Source organism: Nanorana parkeri, unplaced genomic scaffold (genome assembly GCF_000935625.1).
Source record: "Nanorana parkeri isolate BGI_ZX_2015 unplaced genomic scaffold, ASM93562v1 scaffold2713, whole genome shotgun sequence".
NCBI lineage: Eukaryota > Metazoa > Chordata > Amphibia > Anura > Dicroglossidae > Nanorana > Nanorana parkeri.
In genome coordinates, this window is record NW_017308981.1 from 65558 (window position 1) to 77503 (window position 11946).

The window sequence follows — 11946 nt, forward strand, 5'->3', positions numbered from 1 at the left end:
CATTTTAACATGCAATATTTACTAAAGATAACTTTTTTTAATGTTTTTTAATTTTATATTTCATTTTAAATATAAAAACTATGAAATGCACAGGGGACTTTTATACATTTACCTAAATTATTCTATTTATTATGTAAGCTCAAACTGCCTTTGTGATGATTGCCAAAACAGAAGCAGAAGCATGTCATTACATAAACACATACATAAACTACTGTGATATTTATCACTTTAACAATCAGCTTTTTTAATGCTATTACTAAAAGCATATAGAGATATAAAGAACATTACCCTACAAAAATACAAAAACTGCTACTGCCAACTCTACTCAATCAACTTATAAAGTTGACAATGTTGTTTAAAAATTCTAGCAGTACTGCTAGAATACAATACAATACAAGTGTAAAATATTCACCAGTGGTTACATTTTTACAGTACTATGCTACCGATATAATAAATCATAGTTATTGATCACTGATTCGCTTTTTTGGCAAACTAAAACATGAAAGTCCAGGATATTAGTGTCCAGTTTAAAGAAAACCATTCACCAAAAGGGCAATTACTACTCTTGAATTGTTGTAATAGTTTAGCTGTACCTCTCAGGATTATTTCTTCTCTTCAGATGAGAAGTGTCAGACCGTAAGGCCTCCTTTCTCCTGCCGTAGCTTGCACTACTCAACTGAGTTTAGTTGAGTTCTACTCAAGGAGACACACACCATCCATGAGAAGTAAGTCTTCACTATTCGAACACATTAAGAGTCAGATTCTTACAAATGCCCACTCCTGACTGGTTCACTTTCTACACTAATTTTAGATATCAAATCCAACAACCTTTAAATATATCGGGTTTTGTTGCATTTCCAGTATTTCTTGATTTGATTTCTTAATTTGAAAGAAATAGAATGTGTATACTAAAATATGAATCAGTCCATATGAAATAACTGAGTTCAGTTGAAAATTCCTATAATTTACAAACACTAAGGGGGATATTTATAAAGCAGCAGATGTGACTTTCACCAAAGATTCACTCACTGTGAATCAATCACTGTCATTTAAGACACACACTCCTAGCAATATCACATGCAGTGAATGACTGTTAGATACACTGCTTTATAAACATGGCCCCAAGACTTATCCTACTATTTCAAAGGCAAACATTTGTGTTTTTTTTCCAAGAAAAAAAAAATAATCACTGATCTAATTTACCTAACATTTTTAACAACTATGCAATTTGTATTAAAAAGATAAAATAAAAGAGCATTACCCATTACGTATTAAATCATAAGTCTGTGTCACAAAATCATTGGGATCAGGAGAAGCCACACATGTGTCGACAAACAAAGTGAGATTGGTGTCAGATGATTGCAGTGTAGCCTGGAGATACAAGTTCTGATTCAGTTCCACATAGTATGGATAGTTATACACTGGATACGTAAAGCTTGGCGAATGGTAAAAGTACAGTGAAGTATGGTACAAGCCATATTGTGTCAACGTTTGATTTATGACGTCTTGTGCATGATACATGATGTGCACCATGGTGTTTTGGAACATCTGGCAACGGAGATTCAAGTTGAGTGCTCTGCTGCGTTCAATAATTTGACCAGAATGGTAGCCATGCAATATATTTGAATAGCTAATTGTGTCTCTATCACCCTGTAGAAACAGAACAAGCTTTAAACAAACTAGTAAAACAGTTACACATTATACATCTAAAAATTATCATTTTTTTCCTTAGAAACATTCTATATTATGAATTGAAAACATGTATGCTAATATTTGTAAACAAGGCACTTTATCATACAAATAATGTTAAAAAAGATTGCTTAGACAGACCTCTGCCAGAAGACTGCCAAAAGTTAAATGTCAGCTATGTAGTAAATGAAGCCTTGATTAAGTAGCCAAAGCAGTGTTTTACTGTAAATCTGATTCTTAGATTCAGATTAATTATTAAGAATGTCCAATATTTTTCACAGCATCATTGGATACAAGGATTCCCTATGAAAAAAATACTTAATTGCAGGGAAGAGCAATGAGGAGAGGGGTCAGATGTGAATGCAAGTGGATAGGATTAGTGTATAACTCAACCTTCCAGAATTAACTGGAAAAGACTAAAATGTTAGTTAGGATACCCTAATTCTTTAGGGCCCTTTCACATCTACACAACCATTAATTCAAATTTATGATGTATTTTACATTATGAATGTACGATGTATGGCTAAAAGGATATGTGTTAATTATTTTTTTTGCACATTATGGAAGAATCAGCTCCTTTCATTTGAGAGTCTGTTTTTCAGTAAAACTAAGGTAAGGCTTCCTTTATTTAAATGCTGATAGAGTATATAACTACCAAATCCCACTAGAATGTAATATATGTATGCAGATGGAAGTGAGGACAACATATAGCTACTGGGGAGAAAGAAAGAAGACTTGTGGGCTTGAAGAAAAAAAAACTCCAGCTGAAGTGTCAACTATGCACCAGCGATTGGAATCAAAGCCCCAGATTAAGTTAAGCTAACTTTTAATGAGTAAGTCAAATAATATTACTTTGTCAGATACTTAAAGCCCAACTGAATCTTCAGTTTCAATCCCATTTCAGAGGTCACACATGCCCCCTACTAAGCATACCTATAGCTTTGCAATCAGCACATTTCATGCTCTTCACTGATAGAAGACAGGCTTTTGCTACTCAGTTTGTGACTGCTTTCTAAAATTAATGAACTGAAAAACTCTTTGCTTTGATGCACCTGTAATGTATTTAGCTAGTGTGTATGTGTATATAAATATTTGTTACCCTATTTTATATCTTTATTTTCTTTTAATCAGTGACATGCACCTCTCTTCTTCCGGTTATAAACTGATCTGAGCAGTTCCAAGTTGAGAACTAAAATATTTTAAAATTAGGGACCAAACTTGGCAGAGGTGTCTTGTTCTGGCTCCGTGCAAGGTTTTAACCACTTGCCATCCATGACCATTCCTGAACGGCTGGACAGGAGCCTTATAAGAGTGGGAGGGCATCTTAAGACGTCCTTCCCCTCCTCACGCTCGTGCGCGGCACCCTGCGCGCACACTAGTGGGGAAACTGTTTCCAATGTAAACAGCCAGCGATGGCTGTTTACATTCAAGCAATTGAGTGTCTCTAGAGATGCCCGATCGCTTGTAGTAGGTGCGGGTGTGCACCATCTCCGTCGCTGCCGGTCCCGAGATCCGCTGTGCCCAGTGCGGCTAGGACCGCCACGTCAACTTTGTCAGTGGAGATCAAAGGGAGACCAGTACATGATTTCCCTTTGACCTCCTCTCCTGTCCCGGAATGCAGGAAGTGATGTATATTACATCACTTCCACATTCCTATGTCACTCTCCAGTACAGAAGCCGGAGAGAAGCTGATGAAGCAGATCTCTGTTTCATCAGCTTCTCTGGGGGTCCCTAGGTGACATCAGGGGTCTCCATAAAGAGGACCTGTCATGTGAATTGGCTATCAGATAGGGGTTTTCTTAGCCCCCCATGTGATATCAATAAAGTTAAGTGTAAAAAAAATGTTTAAAAAAAATGAAAGCATAAAAAAATAAAGAAGCTAAAAAAAGTCACAAATAATTTTTATTTTTATTTTTTAAAAGTCCCCCGCCCCCACATAGACACGCAAACATGCGTTGGGCGCGCCAACCTGCGAAAACGACGATTCCGCCTATTGTGCCGCACTTGTTACATATCACCGCAAACGGCAGAGTGAGAGCAATAATTTTAGGGCCATTAATTACTGATAATACTAAACTGATGAGCAGTAAAAGCTTCTAAAGCATCGCCAATGGGCAATTTTTGGGTGAGTTCGTTTTCTATTTCGCGGGCGCGCGCAATTTTGAGGCTTGGCATGTTTGGTGTCTATTTACCCAACGTGACCCCGTCTTTTATATTTTACCAAAAAACTTGGGATGATAATAAATGTTCCATAACATTTCAAAGGGAAACAGGTAGATAGCTACTTGCCAAAAAACTTTGTCCTCCAGGTTATAGTTAGCATACCTGTTTTACTGTGCCGCACTGATTGTATGGAATGTAAAAGATTAGCCAATTTCCAGACCTATAAGGACGGCATTTAGCATCATTCAGAAATACATCATTTGTAGAATATCCTAAAGACTGCAGATATTGTACTGAAACCTGAGCTTCCATGAGATCTGATGTACAATAAAGGGCCACTATAAAAGAAAGATGTTAAAAAATAAAAGCTGTACATTGTGTTCAAAATAATCAAGCTTAATTAAAAAAAAAGACAGTTAAAGTATAAAGAACACATGCACACATATAAAACCATAGATTCCTGCCAGTAATGTTTCCTTCATTTTGTATAAAATATAAAGGCAATACAGGTTTATCATGTTAGAAAACTTTCCAAAACCTATACATCAGTTTTGGGTAAAATATACTAGGTTAAATCAAAAGCCAACCTTTCATGTCTTTGAATGGAATACTGTGAATAAATATCTGCACCTGAGTTCCTAGCTCCACCTTGTTTTGCTACACTAGAGAAGTGTTTTTCTATTTTTATTCAAAACAGGATAAGTGATATGCTCTTGCTTATCTTTGTAAAGGACTAGGGGCAGGGAATCTGGTAGAATCCTACAACTGGAATATCCAAATGATGTAAGAAGCCAGGGCATAGTCTAACCTACTGTATGTAATCTGAGCCAGTGGTACATGTACACCAGGGAGTACCTCTGTTGAAATAAGTTTATAATTAGGGATGCACCGATACTTTGAATACCAATGCCGATACTTGGCATTTTCACGAGAACTACCAGGTTTGCAGTGGCTGCAGCTGGGACCTAGCTCTGGTGCTCCACCACTGTCCTGAAATCATTGGTCTGTATTGTTTTAGAAAAAAGTGTCACATGACAATAAACAAAAATGTATCAGTACTCATACTTGTAAGTACTTGGGCAAGTACCAGTACTTGCAAAACTGGTATTGGTGCATCCCTTTATTTATATTTATAAAAACAAAATCATACATTAAAACAGAGATGTACAAATCCCAGGAGCTCCGTGTGCTCCTTACAAATGACAGCTGCCTCCTAACTTTTGAATTTTTCTCAAGTCTAGTCTTGGAGCTCAAAAAGTATCGGTACGTGTACTTGTACCAAGTACTGTACTTGGTATCGGTGCACCCCTTTTTATAATAGCAGTTTAGAATTGTATCAGATAGTAAATAACAGATCTGAGTATTCTTACATGACTTGAGAAACAGTGTTGAGTGAGAGTTGTGAAAAAGGGGTCAGTGCGTGATAAGGTAAAATCGGTGTGTTGATTTTTTTAACTGCTTTGTAGCCATTCCCTGATTCACCATTCCCTGATTCACCTGCCATGTGCTTTTCAGGTATTAAGTTGGCCTTAATGGGTCCCCATTGGTAGCTAATGCAGGATTGGTAAGGGAAAGGCTTGTTGCAGGACTGTGACTGAAACATAACACTGAAATGAGTCACTAACATTTCTAAGGCACCTTTCTTCTCTGTCTCCACTCAAAACAAATAAAAAGTCAATATTTAATGTTCACAGAACTTTTTCAGTTTAGAACAACATTTTCCAACACATTGTATCATTACCACTCTGATTATTTTGCAGTATAGAGACGTAGTTGGCATGAAAACCGCGGACATAGTTGCTGTTGCTTCCTGTGCTGTTGAACACAACAGTTAGACTATTGGATGTTGATTTGAATCTGCGTGCCCCTGTTCCACAAAATCTTCCCAATAACGGTGAGCCAGCAGGTGTTCCATCATATACAGATACAGATCCAGATGAACAGAAAGCAGAGCTTTCAAGCCTGTTAACATGTAAAGATTATAAATGGTAAATGCAAAGTTTCTTGTAACAGGAAACAGCAATCTATTGTGTATAAAATGACTTTTACATACAATTCGGTTCTGTATTTAAATCTGTATTGTATCAGGACATTTTAAGGATTAATGGTTGACAATTTTTCAGGTCATCTAGGTGAATTGCCTTATTTTGACTGTGTTTAAATAGACGCAGACTTTGCTAAAGCATCAACTAAATGGCTCTGAGTAGTAATGAAAATATTTATTGATGCTGAGTTGTAAACAAACAAAAAAGGTTTTTAGAAAAACCTTGGGCAAAAAGTTGATCCTGTTCTTATCCATCCGATAGTCGAAAAAGTAAAACCCATTAACCCTTTACTGTTAAGCCCAGCGGAATGCTTTTAACCTCACCTGGCCACACCATTTTTGCAATTTTTCACCTTTTTTTCAACTGCAGCATTTAGCGTTTGTAAAAGACCCCCCAAACCATATATTTTCTGAAAGCACAGGCCCGGTAGAATAAAAAGATGGTTCTACTAATTTTGTAGGTCCTGTGATAATTGTGTAAATGTTCATGAAATCAATATTAAACCGATGAAAATACACAATTAAATTGATGAAAGCACACTGAAATCAGTAGGAGTGCACACAAAAAATACCTTTCCAACTAAAAATCTAAAAAGATAAATCTGTATTGAATTAATAAATAAAAAATATTTGTACAATTTTAAATTGCACCTTTTTGCGAAACGGTAAAAAAATGAAGTAAATAAGCAACGTACGCTATATGTGTTGGACTTGATGGACGTATGTCTTTATTCAACCCCAAATACTATGTACCTATGTAACTATGTAACTATGTATGTTAAAAATCGTTTGTGCGCTGTGTTGGGATGTGTTGTGATAAAATGATGCAGGCATACATTTACTCAAAACACATTGTATTACAACGCATGGCAATGTGTCACAACACTTTGCCATGCGCTGCCACACAGTTAAATTAATTGTATATAAAAAAAGAAAATAAAGCACTGCGATGCGTTTTACCAACGCACCTCAGCGCTTGTGCATGGCATACACCACAATATGGTGCACACTGTTGCACGTGTATAATGTGTGTGTTTTCATTTATTTTTATTTATTCTTTTCCTGTTGGGCGGGCTTCGGCAAATATCTAAAAACAGACCCCTGACATTTCCATTTTGAAATAGAAATTGAGTTTGAGAACTTTAAATTTGAAATTAAAACAGAGTCCTCAATCTCTTTTTCTTTTTCTGCAGCCTCTGTTCTGAATAATTGGATAGCACTCAGTACTAGACATGTGCACGGCAAAAAAAATTGTTTTCTTACGCAACAAATGGAAAAAAAATTCCATTCGTCTCATCAAAGAAAACAAATTTTTCTTCTCATTCGGATTCAGAGGCAACGAGCCAAGATGGCGGCTCCCTTATGTTTGGGCGCCACCATCTTGGTGTATACCAAGATATACTCAAAGATAGTGGCACGCCTGCGCAGAACGCATCAACCGCCAATATGGCCGCCGCTCGTTCTGCAAATTAATTTATGTGTGCCTGAATATAGTTGTAGTATATTCGGGCATATAATAAATTCGTTATTTCGGATTCAGATGAACCGCCAAATAAACTGATTTTGGTTGATTTGCAGGTTCATCCGAATCTGAATGCACGTCTACTCAGTACACAGGCTTCCCATTCATTCACAAACTGGAGATAGTAAATATTTACTAATCAACCAGTTATGAATGGGTAGAAGTCTCTGTACTGAGCTGCTTCTACCCATTCAGAAACTCATGACTGAACAGGAAGTGATGTAAAGCACTTCCTGTTCATTCATAACTGGGGACACATAGTACTATGTGTCCCCAGTTGTTTACAAACATTGGAGTGATCAGCACCCTGAATGTATGTTCATAGCTGTCATCAGTGGCTTTTCTGCTGTTAATGACAACAAATGCTGCTGCTAACGACAACTATTAAATTACAGGGGACCATCAGGGGGACCCTTCTGGTATAAGTTAATGGTTGCAAAAGTGACAGCGAAAGGGTTAAAGGGTACATTTTTATTCTAAAATTATATGGCATGTTTAACTGCTTGTGTATGCTGACAAATCTATCACATTATTTTAGTCATTATATTTATAGTGTCAAGGAAAGTGTTTTGTACACTGTTTACTGGGTATAGACCTCTCCCAGAAATGTCATTTTTTGCTTATGCGATGAGCTCACTCCTTCTACAAATCAATTTCTCTCTTATTAAAACAATAGGACTTTTCAAGTGTTTTCAACACGCAGACCTCCCCACTTGGTACTTAGTAGCAGCTAAGCAGCAGGTAAGACTCTGCAATTACATTTGCTAAAACCTTTGCAATCTACATAAATATATAAATACATTTTCTCAACAAAAGTGGATTTACAAGTTAATAAAGCTCCTGTTCTCTACTGTGAGTTGCAGGCATTCCTTCAAATATCGCTGAGTTTCTTCGATTTCATAAAAATGCAACCTAGAAGTGGTTAGAGCTCTGTGCAAAGCCTTTAAAGCTGTAAATAATCTTTTAGGCTTAAACATTTGTGTACTAAAATGAAATTGTGATATTCTTAATTTTTTTCTTATACTTACGCAACATCATTGAAATTTATCTCAATAACACTGTTTGCGCTTTGTATATGCCAAACACAGTCAGCAGGGCTGCGTGAATATGGATAAGATGGGCTTTCAATTATTCCCCATGGATAAGTTAGGATTCCACCACAATTAACTAGAATAATAAATAAATATAATTAATGAATAAAGCTGGATAAACACACATGCTGTTTGCAAGGTTGTTTGCAATTATTGTATGCAAGTAAAAATCTGTATTTTCTGATGATCATTCTTTACACAAAACCCCCTTGATGTCCACTTTGCTACTTTTATTTACATTCAGTAATAATGGCCTGTATTAATCACAGTGTATATCAGTGAATGATGTATGAAAACTGCTATAGGAAACTTTTAGCACATAGCAACCAGTGAGCATCAATATTCCAAGTTTGAGAGTGAAGTAGGCTTCTGAATGGTTTTCATACAACAGAATTTTCATACATCATTCCCAGAATGGCTGAATAATGTTAGATCCACACAACTCAGTGAAGATAGAATATGGTTACCGTACAGTGTAGCTATCACCCCCATATCCTTTTGTGTTTTACAGTTTATGGTCCCACATTAAGCATTCCAGTATTCAGCAGATCATTCAGCAGATTCCTAGGCCTTCAGCAAATATTGCACCTTAAAACCAAACTGTTAACATTTGAGCAGATGGGTCTGAGAATGATGGATAGAAACAGAATGCTGGAATGGGGGTGTGGAATTGATGGGTATTTTAAAGAGGAGTCCTTAACCTACTTCAATAAAATGATAGTTACCATTTAAAGTTGATAAAATAGGTGAACTGTGGACATGCCACATCATATGCAATGACACAGTACCTGGTTCGGTGGTATTTTTAGTTGATGAGGAGTAGAATACTTGAAATCCAATTTTCTGCACACTACCATCAGTTTGGAAGACAACACCCATCACATTAGAGGAAGACTTAAATGTGGAGTTCCCAGGTGAGCAGATTTTTCCTAGGGCTGGGGAGTTCAATGGCAGCCCATCATATATTGTCACAGAATCAAAAATGCAAGAGCTGTGGTATTCCAAGCTGTAATAAAATAGATAACCGAAAGTTTAATTTTAGTTTATCATATTAAATAGAGACCTTTTATAATCAGTCAGATTAAACTATTCAAAGAAATGTGTAACTTTTTAACAACAAAGATGGAAAGTCATGCATTTTTTGTTATTAACTGATATTAAAAATGTAATAATGTGATATTAATAATTATTATTTATATCATTAGTTAATACATAATGTAAATAATATATCAGTATAAAATTACATTTTGTATACATTAGCTTGGGACAAAACAGTGATATATATCTGAAAAAATGTGTGCTCCCTTTCTCTACTATTTCAGTTTTTTTTAAATAAATGTTTTCAAACCAACCAGAATCTGATTTAAATAACAGAGAAAGGAAGGAACATTTGCAACAGGAAAGCAGGTCATCGATAAAAAAACATTCTCCTAGTTAAAGTGGAAGTTCACGCTACAATTACTCTGTGAACATTAAACGGCCATATAACACATGCACCTTGATAAATGCATAACACCACATTTGACTAATATCCATGCTCCAATTCAGATATCAGCATTGAAAGCTACTGGCCATTTACCAGTGACACCATGCAACCATACAACCCAGCCCCCACATGCTATCTACATCTCGTAATTGCAAAGCCTGGTTGAGAAATGATTCCTCTGTGCTTTTATGCTGTCAAACATGTAGTTAGTTTGAAGGGGGTAAATGAGACCTTGGGTTGCATAATGTGGCTGGTAAATGTGGCTGGTAAAGCAGTTTCCAATGCAGATTGCTGGACAATCTAGAAGTAAAACAGTCAAATGTGGCACCATACATTTATCAAGATACATGTGGTGTATGGCTGTTTATTGTTCATAGAGTAATTCCACTTTAACTTAAGAAGTATTTTGCTTCCTGTCAGTCTTGATTTTGCTTCCTTTACTTACTGTTTAGAACTGTTTGGTTAAAAAAAAAGGTTGTTCACAGAACAATAAAAAAGGGCAAATCTCTCTAAAGCTGTCCATACACCTGTCAATTTCTTTCGTTCAACCCGCGGGCTGAATGGAAGAAATTGACGTGATTCCTCCATCTACACAAACAGCGTATCGATCGAGGAATCCTGGGAGAGTACTAAGATATTCCAGCTGACTCCTTCGATCAGCTGAAAGAGGAATGTCGGCTAGAGGGAGCCAACAGCCCCATACACTGGTCAAATTTTGTCCAGTACATTAAAAACCAGCCGAAATGTGGCCAGTGTAAGGGTACCCTAAAGGAGCCCTGTGCAGCTGTAAAACCTGATACGGGTTCTAATCCTTCCCACTCTATCCAAAATTAATAAACATTTTGGCTATTGATACGCATTCATTTTGACAGTTTCCATCAAGTTGGCAGCATTACATTCCAACAAACGGTGATGTCACAATTACAGGGAGTTCCTGAGCGTGGGAAAATGTTGTTTACATGTATAACTTTAGACAGGTCTCCAAAGCTATTTCTATACCTTTTGGGCCCCACCAAAACACGAGAACCAAAATATGCTAAATTATAAATTAAAAACACCTGAAACACCAGTGAATGCTAAAAAAAATCTAAAGACTTGCAGCCTTCTCTTGTGCCAGCAGTGTTCATGAATCAACAATTAGATCAACAAAGAATCAACAATTAGATCCTCAAGCCTTTTGGAGAAAGCTTTAAGGAAAGAGAAGAAAACAGTGGAGCTTTTTGGATGAAACAGAGCATACTGGGGGGAATTTATCAGAGCAATTGCAGTGTTTGAACTTGCACGGAATATATTTGATGCACCTTGCGCCAGATTTATGATGCTAATGTAATGTTGTTCATAAATGAGGTTTAATAGACTCCAGGAAAGAAGACTTCTAACTTCAATCAAAAAGCTTAGCTGTCACTTCTTGAAGAAGTGGTCATTGGGACTTCTTAACCAGTTCCCATCCAGACCATTTTTCAGTATTCAGCACTGCGGTACTTTGACTGACATTTATTCCGTCATGCAACGCTGTACTGAAATTAATTTTATACAATTTTTTAGGGACAGATAGAGCTTTCTTTTGGTGGTATTTAATCACCACTAGGGTTTTAATTTTTTACTATATTAAGGAAAAATTACCGAAATTTAAAAAAAAACTATTTCCCCTATATTAAATGATAAAACATTTATTATTACCCAATTTTTTGGTAAAATATAAAAGACGGGGTCACGTCGGGTAAAAATACACCAAACATGCCAAGCCGTAAAATTGCGTGCGCGCACGAAACCTCAAAAAACGATGATACCTCAAATTGGCCATAGGCAACGCTTTAAAAGCTTTTACCGCTCATCCGTTTAGTGTTATCAGTGATTGATGGCCCTAAAATGATTGCTCTCACTGCGACGTTCGCGGCGATATGTAACGTGTGTAGCGCAATTGTCGTTTTTGCGCGCTGGTGCACCGGAC

At 36.6% G+C, this 11946-nt stretch overlaps 1 protein-coding gene across 1 annotated transcript in view; it reads right to left on the minus strand.

The window, feature by feature from the left end:
• Nucleotides 1-11946, minus strand: part of LOC108802202 (deleted in malignant brain tumors 1 protein-like) — a 20244-nt gene that overhangs the window by 2903 nt on the left and 5395 nt on the right. The window contains exons 3-7 of the mRNA XM_018574070.1: nucleotides 9298-9515; nucleotides 8447-8585; nucleotides 5594-5814; nucleotides 4015-4190; nucleotides 1262-1650 (exon numbers count right to left, since the gene is read on the minus strand). Of these exons, the coding sequence (XP_018429572.1) occupies nucleotides 1262-1650; nucleotides 4015-4190; nucleotides 5594-5814; nucleotides 8447-8585; nucleotides 9298-9388 (1016 nt within the window). The 5' untranslated portion in view covers nucleotides 9389-9515. The remainder of the gene's footprint in view (nucleotides 1-1261; nucleotides 1651-4014; nucleotides 4191-5593; nucleotides 5815-8446; nucleotides 8586-9297; nucleotides 9516-11946) is intronic.